Raw genomic sequence first — 17,572 nt, 5'->3', positions numbered from 1 at the left:
GAAGTTATGAACACGTGACTAAATGACTAGGCTGATCTCTGGAGACGCCCCAGGCTTCTTTAATTAAACGAGTCTCTCTCTCTCTCTCTCTCTCTCTCTCTCTCTCTCTCTCTCTCTCTCTCTCTCTCTCTCTCTCTCTCTCTCTCTCTCTCTCTCTCTCTCTCTCTCTCTCTCTCTCTCTCTCTCTCTCTCTCTCTCTCGAGGAGTCCTCGTCGGAATTACAATTAGCTCAGACTTCGGGTTAGTAAAAATACGAGGTTCGCACTATAACCGGATTCTGAATGGTGAAAAGTCTTTACGCCTCTGACGATGCCAAAGAAATTAAAAGCTAACAGAATAATTTCAAATTTTTACCGTCTTCCTTTCTCGAGCGACAAAAGTAAATATGTAAGAGGGGTTATGGTCCGATCTACCTTACCGACCGAGTATTCGAGCATTTGAGTACACGGTCGGTAAGGTAGATCGTGCACGAACCCCACTTATACAAAAATTATTATACCCAAGTTTAACAGCAAATCGACCGAATCGCGAGGAACGAGTACGTATATTCGACTCGTGATAAATTTTAAAAAAGTAAAATTCAACGAATTTACGAAACTTCCAAGGGTAGGTATCAAATGCGGGCTAAAATTAGCTGCTCGAGTTAGTTTTCTGCACTTGGAATTACATTACGCGGCCGCGCACCTCGTGCTTGCTTGTCTTACTACCAAATCAGAACTTTTTGAGTTCTTTTTTTAAACTTTTACCTCCGACGTGAATTTTTCGAAAGCGCGTTTTAACCAACGGAATCGCCAAACTTTTTCACGGTAAAGAGGAGAAAGAAAGTCCCGCGAACCCTGTGTTTGAGGAACTCTTGCTTCGACGACCGTTGCTTTACCGTGCGAAAAACCTGATGGTTCGATATACTTGGAAAACGTTCCCTGAACGTAACCGATAAATAATAAGAAATATACGGTAGTTTTTAGATTCACCCGTCGGTTCGAAAGTTCGAGATAATTTGAATGAGAAACGATCCCGATGAATTTTAAAAACCGCCGAATCGTCGAATCGAAAATATTACGAACGTAAAATGAATATTTTGCAAGGGCGTGTTTAATACGCTATACAGCATCGGTCGATAATAACACAGTTTCTCTTACACTTTTTTTCATACATACATACATATATAAAATACACAGGATATAAAATTCGATTTTATCGTAAAAACTGATAAAGAAGCCGGCGGATACGTGTGAAAAAAGTTGCCTTATCATGAATAGCCTTTAGCCAAGTACAACACTCGATACCGAATCACCATGGAAACGTGTAATAATACCAGCCGGCTTTCTGTACACACCATGAGCTGCCGATGGGATGGGAAAAAAGTGCAGCATTTCACCCACAAGGAAACAATGATCGGAGATGCTGATCGTATGAATTCTAAGGATATTCAGAGGATTTTATCGTTTCCAGCGCAGCCTCAATACTGAGTGCTGAATCAATCTAAGCGTCGTACAAAGAAGTTACTTGATGCACACACATCGGTTGCACCCGATAACGGAATCGATAACAGATGTTAGGTTAGGTTTAATCATTGAGTTGGAAATTGAACAAGAATTTGAAAAATTTGACAAATCCTACGACAATTGTTGTTTCTATCTTGCAAAACCTACGACCTTAAAAATGTTTCGGTTCAAAAGTGACTTCGATCGTATTACGATATCGTGTTGTAAAATGTTTGACGAGACAAGCTTGACGGCGGTTGATGAATTAAATATAGACATTTATCACCGTGACGGGAGTAAAAACTTCTTTTTTTTTTTTGCTTTTCAACCTTTTCTGACCCTCCGTTTTTCCTCCACTTTTCCAGCAGTATCCCTAGTGCGATACTCGTCGGTTATAGCTGGTTGGATGGGACCGAAAGGGAAGTCCTTGTACCTACCAGAGCGAGGTGACAGGAGTGGGATGGAAACCATTGCGAACACCCAGTTGAACCCTCCGAACTTGCGGGTGAAAGTGTGTTACATAAAGCGTGCGTGTGTGAGTATGTGGATGTGGGTGAATTTTTCATTTCCTTCGGAAGAAGCCTCTACCGTGCCTAAAGATGATATTATCCTCGCGGTGAGTTAACTCTACGCGACTCGAATCTACGACATTAAACTCGCGTCACGTTTCAATGCCAGTCAGTCAGTCAGTCAGTCAGTGACAAAGACAGTCGGTCGAAGACGGAAAAGGAATACTGAAATCCTCCTTAATCCTCATCTCGTATGTATATTCGTGCGGTTCGATGAAAAAGCAAATTTCAATAGCGCCGCGGTTGGATCCCTTCGTTCATTTCTCTAATTTTCATCTTCCTACTTCGAACTTGCGATCATACCAATTACCCCATATTTTTTGAAAATCTCAGCCACGAAGCGGCTGTGTGAAGCGGGATGATTGAAAGCGGCTTAAAATTGCAGGGGAAAACTTGACGAGTCAGTGATTTTGCGCTACCGTAGAAAAGGGGTTCTTGTATTTGTATAAATGATTTCATCTCCCTCCGTGCATCCTCCGAGCGAACTTTTGCCATGAAATAATCAAGGCGTAGACGATATTTTTCTCGATCGTAACCAACGATTTCTTCTTCTTTTTATTCCTCCGGCCAACGCGCGATTCTCAGGAGTATCGGACAGATTTCATCGAAATTTCATGATCTCTGAGTGGAAGAGAAATGATTGTAAAGAGAAAAAAAAAAAAAATTAAAAAGAAAATAAAATAAAAGCATAACTCAACAAATGGTCGAAGCTCGGATACGTTATGCATGAGATATTTTTCCACCGAAATCGAGGGAAGAACTTTTCGGCGGAGGCTGCGCAACGCGTTTGTCGAAAAAGTTGGGAAAGAAAGATTTAGAAACGTTGGGAGAACGGAGGGTAAACAGGGTGGGTTATTCGAAGACAGTCGAATGGCGAACTGTTGTAATCCACCCCTTTCCAATTCGCAAAGTTTTCCAAGTACCTACAAGGATCGAGACGGTGTTCCAAACGTACAAGGTATCGAGTATCGGAGAATAGCCCAGTAATTAATTACATCCATCTATCTTCGCCGGTTATCGACGTCAGTCGGGCATTTCCCCCGAATCGACTACAAACCCTCGAAAACCCGTTAACACAAGGATAAAAAGTACCTTAAGGATGTACGGGGTTTATACGGTCAAGTTGATGAGGCGTTGAAACAAAGACGTGACGAAACAGAGCTTATAAACAGTGTCGGTGAAGTTAATCTAGCTTTAATATTTAATTAAAAACAGTTTTTTCTGATGGTAGAAAAAATTTTAAAACATTGAGATTCGACTATTCGAGACAGTAACTCATTATTTTAACGACTTTACAGACATCTCATTATTCTTTTATTTCATTATGATTTTATTTGTAAAGAAATTCTGTCCAGATCGTCGAAGCTAAATTGTGATCAACGATAACGTATTTCTTGCTCAATAGCAAGCTCAACATCTGCCAGTTATTACGATTGTATATGTATCGGATTTTTCTTCGTGTTTTTTGTATTTTTATTTTTATTTTCTGCTTTGCCAACTGACGAACTCAAGAAAGGAATTCTATCGGACAATTTGTACAGAATTCGTTTGCCAATAAAAGTAAACTAATTATCGACGGATAAAAATTTTCGAATAATGTGGCAATACTCTGTGCTTGGTTAATAACAAGGTGTTTCAAATTGAAATTCAGTGATGAAACATTTTTATCTGAATCAGCTTCATTTGTCAAATTTAACTCTCCTTCTGTTATCTTTTTGATCCGGCTCATTTTTGACCCAGCTATACGTTCCGCGCATCTTTAAAATCCTATCAATTACCGAAGAAATTATATCAACAACAATAGCAAATATCTTAAGCATTATACAATAATTCTCCACGCCACATTGAGAAAAGAACATATTTACTGTTAACAAACGTACATTTGGATATGATGGAACAAATGTTTTGTAAGTTATTATCATTAAATTTTATTTCAGCTAAATAATGATCGATAAAAATTTGTTAAGAGTTAAAAAATCGTATGTGGCGTAACTAAAATCTGATGATAATAATAACGAACCATTTATTCCGCCGCAGTCAAAAATACGTAATTGTTAACAAAAAATAAACTATTTTCTCGTAGGTACGATGTCCATAGAAAGCATCAAGGCACGGAAATTGGACAATGCCGCATAGTACGGGAATTTCCGCCGGTAATTGAACCGTGTAATTTTGATCGTTAGAGGGACAATAAATTCGCGTGATGCTGCAGCTGGTCACCGGAATTGCACCAGAGTGGTCCGTATTCAAATAGAGTATCTAACCTGGAGGTTTCTGAATCGATGAGAGGCACAGAGAGCGCTGAGAAAACGACTGAGGCCACATCGAGGCCTTCTTCGTGTCATCCCGGCGTTGACAGCTGCCTCCATGATCGCGTCCCTGTCACTTGACAGTCCGACTCCGACTTCCGATCCTCGTCCAACCTGCAACAGATCGAGATTTTGTATTAAACACAATGGCGGGTGTTTCACGGTCGAGTGAACGACCGATACGCTCGATATTGTGCCAATGAGTCAACCATGCGCTACGTCGCTTGATCGATTATCGAATTCGCCGCTGTTGCACCTTGTCGATGATGGCCAATTAGGCGAGCGTCGACGCTTCGTGTGTCGCCACTTCCGGTCCCATTTGGAGAACTGGAGGATTGTTACGGGTCCGACAATTGTTGGTGTTGTTGTTGTAGAACGGTCGGTTAAGTCGATGAAAAAAGTCGAGATTCACACTTCCGAAAATGAAAAGCGGCTGCCGTGTTCAGTGGTTGATGACAAACAACATTTTTGAAAGAGAGAATTGAGGGAGCGGAAAACTGTGACTCTGAACCCTGTAACAATGAAACATTCAAAATCTGCCAGCGTGAAAAAGGAGCTCATGAAAATAAATGTGATCTGGAGTGTCACGTACCAACCTCCGGAAAGAGACAGGAAAGAGAGAGAGAGAGAGTGAAATAAATGTATTACTGGCGATCGTTCCAACGTTTCGAGCTGTCATCAAACATGACTGATAACCACCGGATGAAAAGAATGTAGGAAGTGAAAAAGAAGAGTAAGAAGAACAAGCAAAAAACATTTACAATGTAGGATAAACTTCTTCCACCAGCCGTGAGTACTCGTCATAATAATTCATTTTCACCTCCCCAAAAACGTGAGAGGAAACCCTGAAAAGCAAATTAGTGGCTGCGAATTTTTTCCACATTCGTAGTAACTTGGTACATATAAAAATCAACGAAAATTGGATATGTCATCAAGATATAAACAGGCTTATAAGAGAGGTGGCAAATTTTCTCCAGCAGCATCAAACGGCTGTCCACCTATATTGGAGAGTGTGAGAGGACTTTCAATAGCTGCCGGTGAGGTATTTGAAAGTTCGTTGATCGGGTCAAGACTAACAAGGAAGATATCCCAGATCGATCTTTCCGATTTCATTTCATTTGTAATATGTTATAGTAGACTAAAAACTAAGCGACACATATTTTTTTTATCTGCCATTGAACACGTTGAGGGGGTGAAACCAGCCTGCAAAGTAAGGCATGTCAAGAGGCGATACGGCTGTTTTCTTTTCAATTCAGAAAACTACATCTTTCATTTCTTGTTATGAGAAAACTTTTCCAGTTCTATTGATATAAAAAATGCTACATTCCTGCGGGTGAAACTGTCAAATTGCCTTTTGACATGCCGCACTATGGGGGCTGGTTTCACCCCGTTAACGTGTTTAATGGCAGATAAAAAAATGACGTGTCGCTTATTTTTCACTCTACTCTAACATATTGCAAAAGAAATGGGATCGGAGATATCGACCTGGGGTACCCTTTCCTCGCGAGATAAAAGGAGCATCCCTCAGCCGAAGCATCAGTTTTGAAACGATTCTCGTCCCTCCTTTCGTCGCGGTCGAAGAGACGTGCATATCGACACAGGGCAGCGTATAACATGTGATTTCCTAAAAAACGACTCACCGTGACGATGGAAGGCCTCGGGGCTCCAGTGAAGTGTTCTATAACCTCCCAATTGGACTTCCGTACCGGAGTGTGAGGCGTCCTCGGTGTGTTTGGCGAGTGTGGCTGAGAGCCGGGTGTTCCAGGCCTCGATTGTTGGGGAGGGTCGAGAAGCAACTCGATGGCCGGTTTCGAACCATCGGACATGGCGCCGTGCGTCACGTGTTGCCGAAGGCTGGTCCATCTCCTCGTGGTCTTGGATCCACCTCCGCCAGTTCTGCCGTGTCCAACGGCGCCCTGAAGTTCGCCCTGAATTGCAAATTCATATTTCGTACGTATAAATTAGCCACGTTTTTCTACGGACTCGAGCCACGCGAGTATCTCGCTTGCGATCTGCCCGCGTGATACTCGAGCAATGTGTCATATACAACTCGAACATCGCGATTATGTCACGTCAAAGAGGCGGTGGTGGTTTTCGCCAATAGGGTAGATCTATCGGTTCTGGTCACCTTGGTACCCTGCTACCAGTTGTGGTCGTATTTATCACGCCCAAGCCGAGGTTACCGCCACAAATGGTGTAAGGAACAAAGCGTAAACCTTGTACCAAGTATCTATACTGAAAACTTGTGCAGTCCAGACATTCCTCCGAGTCGGAATTCAGTCGTGAATCGAGCGAATCAAGAGATTCAAGGTCAAGTTAATAAATACATGCAGAATTTTCTAAAGGTTGCCAAAACTGATACAGTGATCACAAACGGTGCACCTTATAGTACACTTTGCAGAGTTTCAGCGTCGTACTTTTCCCTTAAGAGTACTTATTTCTGTTTGATTCAACTGCAGGTCAAGAGGGAAAAAGCTATGAATAGGAACACAGTTCGTCCATTCATCAACGTATGAACTTGCATGTCCTCCATACCTATCCTCGATGTAAACGTAGACCAAACAGATGTTGAGGGTCGGTTCAACGGATTGCAATTGAAAAAAATTGTGATACGGATTAATCGGTTTTTCCACCCTTGGCCGAACGCTTCGACGGCGTTATTTACTTTCGATTACGTCGCAGACGAGCGAACTCTAGAGTGTAAAATCCGAAACCACAACCCTTTGACTCTCGACTGAATGGCGTTCACTCAGTCGAGTAGCTTTTGTGGGTGTTATTTTTGTTCAGGAATCATGAAGGCGCCGGTAGTATAGTTCGGTGTCGAGAATCACACAAAGTTCATGAATCCACGCAACTTTTGTGAAAAGTTGAAAGACTGCCACTTCGTACGTATCAAGTAGGTTGAACAAGAGCTCCGTGAAACGGCCGCAGCTTTACAGTGCTCAGTCTTTCCAGACTTGATATTACATTACAACTTCACGCTTGACTCGAGATCGGTTAAATATTCCGCGACACATGACGTTTCGCAGGAGTTTGCAGACCGGACTTGGAATTACCGGAGTGCAAGTGGCTTGGATGTATATCCCCTAACCCAGCATGCGGTTATTTCTGCAAATCAATATAATACACAACGGACAAACTCACTGAGCATAGTATCATCCGTGTAGAATCCGCTGTTATTCCAGCATTCGCATTAAGCAACAGTGTGGTATATTTCGCGACCTAACAATGTAACAATTGTCGGTTTTTCATCATCCTTTTTGAGGATCAGCGACGGTGACAAAGGGCTTGGAGAACACGGGATCACACGTGTCGTCCTGGAATTTGGAATACCACGGGAATTTCACCCGCTGTAAGTGCTTCGGTTTATCTCGAGAGTATGAGGACAAGGATGGATGCATGGGTTGATCAAGCAGCATCCGCTCGAGAGAGAGATAGAGATGGAGAGAGTGTCTCGAAAGCATTCCTAGGTGATGAAATCAACGCTGCTTCGCAACGGTTCTCGCTGGATATGTCGGGCGTGGGTGTATGGAAACCCTGAGGATTTCCGATGTGTATGCATACGTGTATACGTATATCTCGTGTATAAGGCACAGTACCTGCCTACAACCTAGAAGTAATATCGAGCAATGTATCACAGCGGAGAAGGCTTTTAGTCGAATTCCATGCCCCGCTAGGTTGCGTTCTTGCGTTTTGTGCCAGTGTGGCGTGGCAGTGCGAAACAGCCGTAGTATGTACGATGTATGTACACTTGGGGACAATGAATCTGAGACGGGTAATTTTTTACACTAGACAGTTACGTTGGCAACACAGAGAAACCTACAGCGCCATAGTCGGCCGAACGGCGAACAAACTCAATCTCAATAAACGTAACATAACCCATGACCGTCGAATCTAACCTGAAAATACCACGGGGATAACGACTTGTTAGATTGACGGGTATTCTAAGGTTAGATTCGACGGTCATGGGTTATGTTACGTTTATTGAGACTGAGTTTGTTTCGCGCTCGGCCGACGATGGCGCTGCAGGTTTCTCTGTGTTGCCAACGTAACTGTCTAGTGTAAAAAATTACCCGTTTCAGATTCATTGTCCCCAAGTGTACATACTCGCATACATCCAAGCTCCGTTATGTAAGATGTGATACGGAATTAGGGTTTGTGCTTTAAAGAAGTTGATGCCGGATCGTAAAATGGAAGAAAATATCGGGTGAATTTGCGTTAAGACTGTGAAAAGAACGAACTATTTTATTAAAACGCTGAGTAGTGTCCTAGTCGATTTCGACGTTGTCGTATATATCTCCAAATATCGAAGTCCACGTATCCCAAACCCGAAAAAGAGCTTGACAGCCCAAAGCTATACACAATTCTGAACAAAAAGACTTCAATGATTTTTCACTTCACGTAGAAATAAAGAAATTGCATGAATTTTACGAATTTACTTTTGCGATTTCGTGCGATTTCTACGAGAAAGGTTGCATCTTTGGAAGTATTGCTTAAATGAGATGCCCGACTGTTTCGTAGACCATACCCGTCATTATATGTTCTAATTATGCTCACTTATTTTATTTATTTAGAAACAGATTCTTGAGCAGAGTGACATTTTGGAATTTTTTTTCCTCACCGCCGAATATGCGCGTGTATCAGTTTTAACCTTATGCTTGACAAACGACGGATTGAACTCCTGTGACAGCGGATGTCTGACTGGAACTTTTCCGACGGCTCCTTTTTCCAAATCCAAACTCGATATCGCACGGATGTCGTAATCGGATTTTTCCTTCTTTCTTTTTACTCGTGTTCTTTTCTCTTCTTTTCCATTTGCTAGGCAATTTTATATCACTGGAAATCGATGCCATCGAGTTTAAATATTTTTCACTTTCCAAATTGCGGTACGAACGAATTTAACGATTTCCTCCATAAAGAGGAAAAAATTGATCAAGACGAAATGTAAGTAGTTTTGGTAGGAAAAAATGTCAAAGCTGCGGGAGATTTTATACCGTAAAGCCGCAATGCTTTGCGTGATAGCGTGATAAAAACGAATAAAATACTTTCAATAAAATTCGCGCGAGTTGCCCGTGAGACTGCAGTAAATTTTCACCCAACGTAAGTTACACTCGCGTCAAAGATAATAACTTACGTAAGGAGGCAGTCACTCGGAATGTCCTTTCCAACAGCTGTAAATAGAATCAGGTTACTTTGCTCACCCTCGGTGCAGTCTTGCAGAGTTTAGGTTCTCGGGCTTCGGCCCAAGAGGACTAGTTGGCAAATATAACGCACACGAGCCGATCAAAACCTCGCCCAAAATAACCATACAATTTTTCTTTTTTTTTTCTTTCGAAGACATTCTAACACTCGAGCATCACTATACACTAAAAAAAAATCTGCTCGTAACGACCAACATTTAGTCCTTGCAAAGAGATTCCAGGGTTTACATACATCTGACCAAATATTATTTTTACACAACCAAAACGTTTAGTTGATTTTATAGAGCGCAGAAAACGAAATGTTTTGATGATGTCTAAGAAAATGTTTGGCATCACAACCCCATAGATTTTGTTCTGATTGCGAAATCAGATTTACACAGTGAAATTATTTTGTAAGGATTGAAAATTGATTGGTCAATCGTTGTAACCGAGAGAATTATCGTTTGATTGTAATTTATGCTAGACGAATCAAGTGCCACATCGAACAACGACGAAGAAATATCCCATTGCGAATCGACAGGCTGACTGAACGGTGTTCGACCACGAATGATTTAGTTTTGCTGATTACACTAGACAAACGGCTGCAGCCCCTCCTAATAACTGTTCGTCTCACTTCTCTTGCGAGAATGGATTTTCAACGCGTTACAGAGAGTATTTTGCCACTTTGACAAATAATTTTACAGATTAACAGTGTAACGTATTACTTGATAGCGGGAATCAATTAGTAGCTCTCATGATTACGTAAATTTGACTAATCTTTATCCACCGAATAGATTTAGTGAATTGCGTGAAGCGATTTAGTCGAATCTACCAGAGGATATTCAATATTTTGATAATACCATGAGAAAAGTATTATTTCATTAAATTGACGAAATTAAAATCGTGATTTCGTATTTATAAGTATATTTTATTGAATCAAATTTCTTTGCAATTCCGAAACAATTGTTTCATTAATTTTGGTATTTACAACGAAATATTGTGTCTCCACGAGAAAATTTTCTACAAAATGCGTCTACAAATCGATTATTTAGAAAAAAAAAAAACGAGTTTTCTCCGAGTCTAGCAACAGCAAATACATTTCACGAAATGTTGCACAAAAGATATGTTACGCACAAAATTATTTCGAGTCGTGTTCCACAATAACATAACCGATCCGTAAAGTGAAACTGAATGTATCAGCGTAAGGATTTCGATTTAAAATCGAGTATTGTGTGACATAAAAGAGACGTTTTTCAATTTCCTTTTCCAGACACACTGAAATTCCGTCTCTTTTCCAAACACACGTAGTCTCTGCAGTATCGTACGGATCTGCGCGTTATATCGCACAGGCATATTACGAAGATAGTAAAACGTGACTGACGCGATGTAATCCTGCCTGACAACGAAGGCTCTTCTCACTTATCGCAGGAGATTCGAGCAACATATTTCATTCTCTGCGCGTACCTATCCGGCTATACTTGGAGCTGTGCATGGTGAATGCATTTTTCTACAACGCCGTCCCTCTTCGATTCACCGGCGACTTTAAGTAAAGGCGTAAGCTCAGCGGCGTAATCTTTCTACGCGTACAAAAGACCCGCCATCCAGGTTTCCCCTTTCACAGCGGTAACATCAAGACGTCACGTTATCAGGGAAGCTGGACGGATATTTCACCCTCTTATTCTCAAAATCCGTTCAATCTCGCCTCCCTGCGGCCTTTAAGTTACGGCTGACTTTAATACGGGGTCGCAGAGAATCGCCGTTTTAACCGATTCGAAAATTCTTTTTCCATTTCACTACGTAACACTAGTTTCAGTCTTTAAATATTCCTTCCGTACAGAAATTTTCCTGTTACTTTTCTGCAAGCAGCGATCGAAAATTTCGAAACATTTTTTTACATCGGTATGGATTTCATCGATTCGGTCTGCAAGATAGAAAATTTTATAGATCACTCTTACATATTTCTATAAAGAATTTCGGCTAATACAACGATACGCGTATAAATAGTTCATAATTTTTAAGAGAAAATTTCCTGACTTAAAGACGATGTTATATAACAAGAAACAGGTTTTCCTCGATGTTCCCCGGGGGTTTTTACGATTCACCGTGAAATTTGATTCTACGTATGATAAAATTCGATACCTATCGGCGTACACGAAACGGGAGTTAAAAAGAAAGGGAAAACAAGGGTCCACGAGAAATTTAAGATATTTAGAAAAAAAAAAAACAAACCAACTACGGGAGCGGAATTTCGTAGCAAAGGAAAACAGGGCCCGGAAGAAAAGGGAAGAGGAAAAGGAGATTGGAATCGAAGTGCCGAGGGCGTTTACAGACCTCGTATTGCGTCGCGTTATCTCATGCATTTCTAATCGCCTCGAAGCCCTACATCGCCAACGCGTAAGACAACATCTCGAATATTGTATCGCGTGTCTGACTAAAGACGGACTTTTGCTACTTGCGAGTGAGCCGGGAATGGAAGGCAGAAGTGAAAGCACGTGCGAGTGAGTGTTTAATCGTAAGCTTGAGAGGCGCGCTCAAAGTTCCGAAAGTGGAAAGTTCCGAAGAGCGTAACTCCGGCAAGTCAAAGTTCCGAAAGTGCAGAAATTACAAAATTTGAATATATGAAAATTTTTACTTATGCCTTACCGTACAAAATATACAGTTCTCTTAAAATATTTACATTTTTCACCGATAATAGAAAAATATTGTTCTAGATAAAAAAAAAAGGAAATTAGTTTTCTTACTGTAATTAGTCAAATCTAGTACGTTTTACTGTTCTTTTTGATCGAAGTCACTTGCATTACGTACATTTCCCATCGATTGTTGTGACGATGGAACACTGATATAAAAATAAATTACTTTCGAGGTATTGTTTAATTCAAAAAGTGCAGTAAGCTGAGGGAAAAAATTAACATGCTGCACAGAATACACAAAAAATTTGACATCGATTACTGTGATTCAACTAAATATAGCTGCTTGTACTAAATTTTCTTCCGATCTCAACAATATTTAAACTCTTATCTTAAGTACACCAAATTCATTAGAATTTTCTATCAGTTCTGTATCAAACAAAATTCTCCTCAGTGAATTACATCACGCATGGTAGTATATTTATTTAATCTCTCTAATGTTGAACCGGGAAACGCGGACTTTGTTATCCACGTCAGATGGGATTTTCATAACTTCACGTTATTAAAGTTTAGCTGCTACAAGAGAAGGCTTGAAAGCGGCGGCCTGAACGGATAAATTCAGAGGGAAAACATTCAAAACAAAATCGCAATACAATCTCGATATTCTGTCGGCAAAAAAAAAAAATTCAACATTCGCTATAAATGAGTACGAAATGCAATGTCTCGTTTTGTTTGTTTGTTTTTTTTTTTTCGCAAACTTGTCCTTGATAAACAAATTGGTATTTCTCACTCCATAGAAGCCGATATTCAAAATCGATTCAGTGTTTCGTTCAAATTAAAAGAAATATTGGTAAAAACGAGAATATTGAAGATAAAAGAATTTCCGACGGTTTCCTGGATCATCCTTGCGAATTTCCGCAAACGCATCGGCAAGTGGATAAGAGAGTTGTTATTTTTAAAGGAACGAAATTGCAGACTGGGATTTACATAATATCAACGCAACGGTCATAAAGTTTCCTTTCACCATCCCCGTTATCTATAAATCAGGCGTATGCGTGTATTAACGTTATGCATGTGTACACAAATTTTTTCTTCTCCTCAAAAATATCGTAACTAATTATGAAATAAACGAGCTTTGTATATAACTTTTTTTTTTTTTTGCTTTTCCACGGTCTCCCCTTTTATCTATAAATAAAATAAAACGACCATCGACGATCGTAAACACCGGCAACGCGTCTTTCAAATTTTACGTCGCAGGTGTTAAACCTTGTGGAAAAGCAAAACATTAAAAATCGTCCTGACGCTGTAAAAGTTGTGCTAAAATTTTACTACTGATGTAAACAGTAACATAAAAAAAAAAAAAAAAAAAACTACCAAGAAAAATCATGGTTACAATTGTATCGAGAAAATCGAATAGGAATGAAAGAAAAAAAAAAAAAAAAAAACGCCATTGGACATCAGTTTTGCGTTCGTCGGACGGTTTTTCGTAAAATTTTTTGAATCAAGTTTTTGAATTCACATTTCCCGCGTTATAAGTTAAAACTTTTATTACATTCACAAGTTTTTCATCCCGTTTATTTTTCATCGCGCGTTAAATTCTATTCTTACCAAAACGCTTGATACTCGGTCGTAAGAGAGTGAAAAAAAAAAAAAATTGTTGAAAAAACTTCCCCTCCTTTATCTGTCTTTCTTCGGAAAATGTACAGCTCCGCAAGTGTTTATCGGGCTTGAACGAGACGTTTATCATCGGTAACGATTCAGGTGTATATAATACATACATATAATACACCGAAAGTTGGGTAAATCCATCGACCCGCATAAATAAATAGCCTGGATCTGTGAAATTCCGTTGTATATGATTTACGACCGATCGATCACACCGGCGTAATATTTTATTTAGGTACAAGTTATAACACGTGGCTTAGAGTAACATAATTTTCATTCCAATGATTTCCACTCTTTTCCGCAACTCTTGTAGCAGACCTCTACATTCAACGGGGCGGGGTTGAAGTTACGAATTTGAAAAGTTCCGAAAGCGCCGAATTCCGAATTATTACGCGGCGAAACTTGAAGTTAAGAAATTAAACTTTGACGAAACAAGAAAGTTTCAAAAGGTCGGAAAACCGACGGCTCAATTTTCCGAAATGCAAAATTTCGAAAAACGAAGTATCGATGGAGTAAAATTCCAAAAATTAAAATACACTCACACAGCGAAGTTTACTCAACGAACGGTTGTGAAAAATCGGAAAGACCGAAAATCAAAATTACCAGGATTACGAACGTAAAAATATCGAAAATTCAAAACGAAGATAGTTCAAAGCGGTGAAATTTCAACAAGCCAGAAATTCACGGAACTGAAAATCTTCGATCGTTCGAAATTTCGATGTTTCGGATTTTTAAATTTCCCAAACTTTGACTTCTTTCCTTCACGTTTCGCCGTAGAAAAATTCGATAGAATTCGGAATTTGGCGCTTCGGCCATTCGACCCATCCTGCTTAAACCGCGTAATGATAGTTTATGAACGGCAAACGGACACTCGCGCACGATTTATGGTATAATCGTGAATTACAATTACGCCGACAACGCAGCCGCATAATCACACCGGTTCAGTTGACCCCGAATCACCTTATAATTCCGCATCAGTTTCACTCGAACGAGTATTCACGCGTGAGGGGATAAATTTCGCATGGAATGCCTCATACGTTTACATGCATAACGCCCGAGGCCTTTGGTTGTATTTGAAAATCATCCGATTTATTTCGCAGTGTTTCTGGGTTTATATTCTTGCGTTCGTACGTCCGTTGATGGTAAATATTTGACTTTGGTTGCTGAACAAAATACGTAGGCATGGCGAAACAAGCAAAATGTTATACGCCTACAATTGGCAGAATTGAAACAATGCCTGAAGGGTTCTTTTCAATACGTCCGTGATAAGAACTCCGAACGTGCATCGATGCGTAAATGCAGGGATATTCGGAGTTCGCAACGTCTGCAAAATTTGCAAATTCATTGTAGAATAAATGAAAAATGGCGAACTTTCTCTCACCGAAATAAGATGGCTCACAGAATTATATCACGAATGACGTTCTCTCTATCTATCCTGTATGCTCACTCAACTATTCGTACTTAGGTATTGATTATTTCTTGACGCAAAGAAAGGAAAAAAAAAGGAATAAGCCACATCCTTGGGTACACACACCGATGAATAAACGAAGGAAAGAACAGAGAGGAAATAACGTGAGAAGTTCAGGTCAGTGCTGACTAAAGTTGCGGGAAGAAACTCGACGAGTCTTGTTCATTGTTTTCTCTTTTTCCATTTATAATTATGAGTATGCAGTCAATTTTTATACATCGCAGTGCGAAATTAGTCCTGTCAAAATTTTTACCGAAAATTTTCATTTCGAATTATCGTTAAAACGGTAATTTATTCATTATTTTAATTTTTTTTTCTCCTCAAACAAATCTAATAATCGAGAAAAGCTTTTTTGGTAAGTAATTATTCAATAAGCTTGAATTTCATTTTTTTTTTTTTTTATTTAAATTATTATTCGCTCACCGGAATAAATTATAATTCGAATTCTGTACACGCATTAAATTTTTTCTAAATGTTTTAATTAACGTTTACTTCGTGGGTCGAAAAACGGCTGTATGTGTGTATGTACATAAATTATGTACGTACAGGTACAGGTGCTCGAATATCTGCCTTGCGAAGAGCGAGGAAATTCTTTCAAGCGTTAAGTAACGCATAGTAAAGATTCTTGGAATAGATTTTTCGATTAATTTTTTTTTTTTTCTCGTCTTATTGTATTATTTTCTTATTATCATAAAAAGCGAAGAGAAAATAATTGTTCAATTACAGTGTCGAATGCAGGGAGTGAAGAAAAAAAAGTTCTCGATTAGCTGTGTATAATATAATCGAAGAGAGAGAATAGAAATAGAAAAAAAAAAGAAGAAATTGCATCACCAAGCTTAATTTTTTATTTTTGTTCTTCATAATTAATCGCAATAACTATAATGTCTGAAATAATTATTTATAATATAACGAATAAATTAGCTCGAACGTTCGCTTAATGTCAGTTCGGAAGTTCAGTTCGGTTACGTTAAATTAAATTCGAGTATTCGCAAAACTGATCCAAATACCAGCGAAAAGTTTTTAACACCGAGCTTAAACATTCCTGTACGAGTAAATGAAGTTCGATGAGTTTGAAAATTATTAATTTCTCTCCGGTATGATTCGCCCGAGGTTTGCATAAATAATAGAATAATCGTCTAACCTGATGGCTTCTTCGGCTGCCCCGAAGACTCAATCTCTTGGTCCATTCTCGCTTCGGAAAATCTGCTCCAACTTTATCCATCTTCAAATCCAACGAGCAGAAGCCGTCACTGGCCTCTAAAATTCTCGTTCGCTACTTCATGGCTGTTTTTTTTTTTTTTTGAATTCTGTAAAAAAGAAAATTGCGTAAGAATTTTTTACACACTTATCGAAGTGGTGCTTTTTTCTACTGCATGCTATTTTTGTAATTTTTTATTTTATTCTTACGGTGAAAATTGCAGGGTGAGGGTAAAAATGTGGAAAGATTAGAAAATTGAATGGTCTCAACATCGAATTTCAAAAAACGCAGAAATCCCTTTCATAGAATTTTAAAATGTACCAAGTCGAATGTAAATTTATGTGAAACAGAAAAAAAATATTCCGGCTCATTTTGGCTTTTCTGTATTTCGACTCACTTATTCATTATGCTGAAATTCCATGCGAAATAGTTCTTCGCGTCTTTGAAAATTCGACAATGCGCGAACTCAACTATTTTCTAATATACTTCTACATTTTTATCACCTCGGAAAATCGGACAACTGATCAAACTTCTCCTCCATTTTAATTTTAATTAATCTTTCAATTTCATTCCCCGCCCGAATAAGTCGGAACCAATTACAGCTCGTCATTTTCCACCCAATCATTGATTCAAACGTCGAAAAAATCCGACGTCGTTGTTGCCGGCAGGTGGAGGGGAAAAATCCGAGCTGAGATTGCAGAGCCCCTAATTGATTCACTCCTCTCGTTACAAGAGAAAGCTCCCAGTGCCGTCGTAACAACGCCTCACGGTTCAGAGGCTTTTCAGAAACACCTGTTGTTCGCCACGTGACACGATCATCAACGAACGGCTCAGAAGGACTCCGAGTTTCTCCCCTAATTCCATTCAACTCCCTTAAATTTAGCTATTTCCAACTTTGTCTTTCTTTATTCTCTCCTCGACTCATCTTCGACTACAATATACTACGGAAATGATTTCTTGACCTTTACTTACACAACAATAGATATACCATATTGCGCAACAAGGAGGCAAACTCGGTCTTTTCTGGCCGAGCGTAACTTCGGAATACGAGTCGTTAGTGAGCCGAAGACGA

At 39.5% G+C, this 17,572-nt stretch overlaps 1 protein-coding gene across 1 annotated transcript in view; it reads right to left on the bottom strand.

Annotated features, from left to right (window-relative positions):
• Positions 1–17,572, bottom strand: part of LOC107225651 (adenylate cyclase type 6) — a 99,590-nt gene that overhangs the window by 70,728 nt on the left and 11,290 nt on the right. The window contains exons 2-4 of the mRNA XM_015666189.2: positions 16,444–16,609; positions 6,003–6,290; positions 4,318–4,476 (exon numbers count right to left, since the gene is read on the bottom strand). Of these exons, the coding sequence (XP_015521675.2) occupies positions 4,318–4,476; positions 6,003–6,290; positions 16,444–16,524 (528 nt within the window). The 5' untranslated portion in view covers positions 16,525–16,609. The remainder of the gene's footprint in view (positions 1–4,317; positions 4,477–6,002; positions 6,291–16,443; positions 16,610–17,572) is intronic.

The sequence above is a fragment of the Neodiprion lecontei genome, chromosome 4, assembly GCF_021901455.1.
Source record: "Neodiprion lecontei isolate iyNeoLeco1 chromosome 4, iyNeoLeco1.1, whole genome shotgun sequence".
Lineage (NCBI taxonomy): Eukaryota > Metazoa > Arthropoda > Insecta > Hymenoptera > Diprionidae > Neodiprion > Neodiprion lecontei.
The sequence above is the reverse complement of the archived record's forward strand: the minus strand, read 5'-3'. Positions and strand labels throughout refer to the sequence as shown.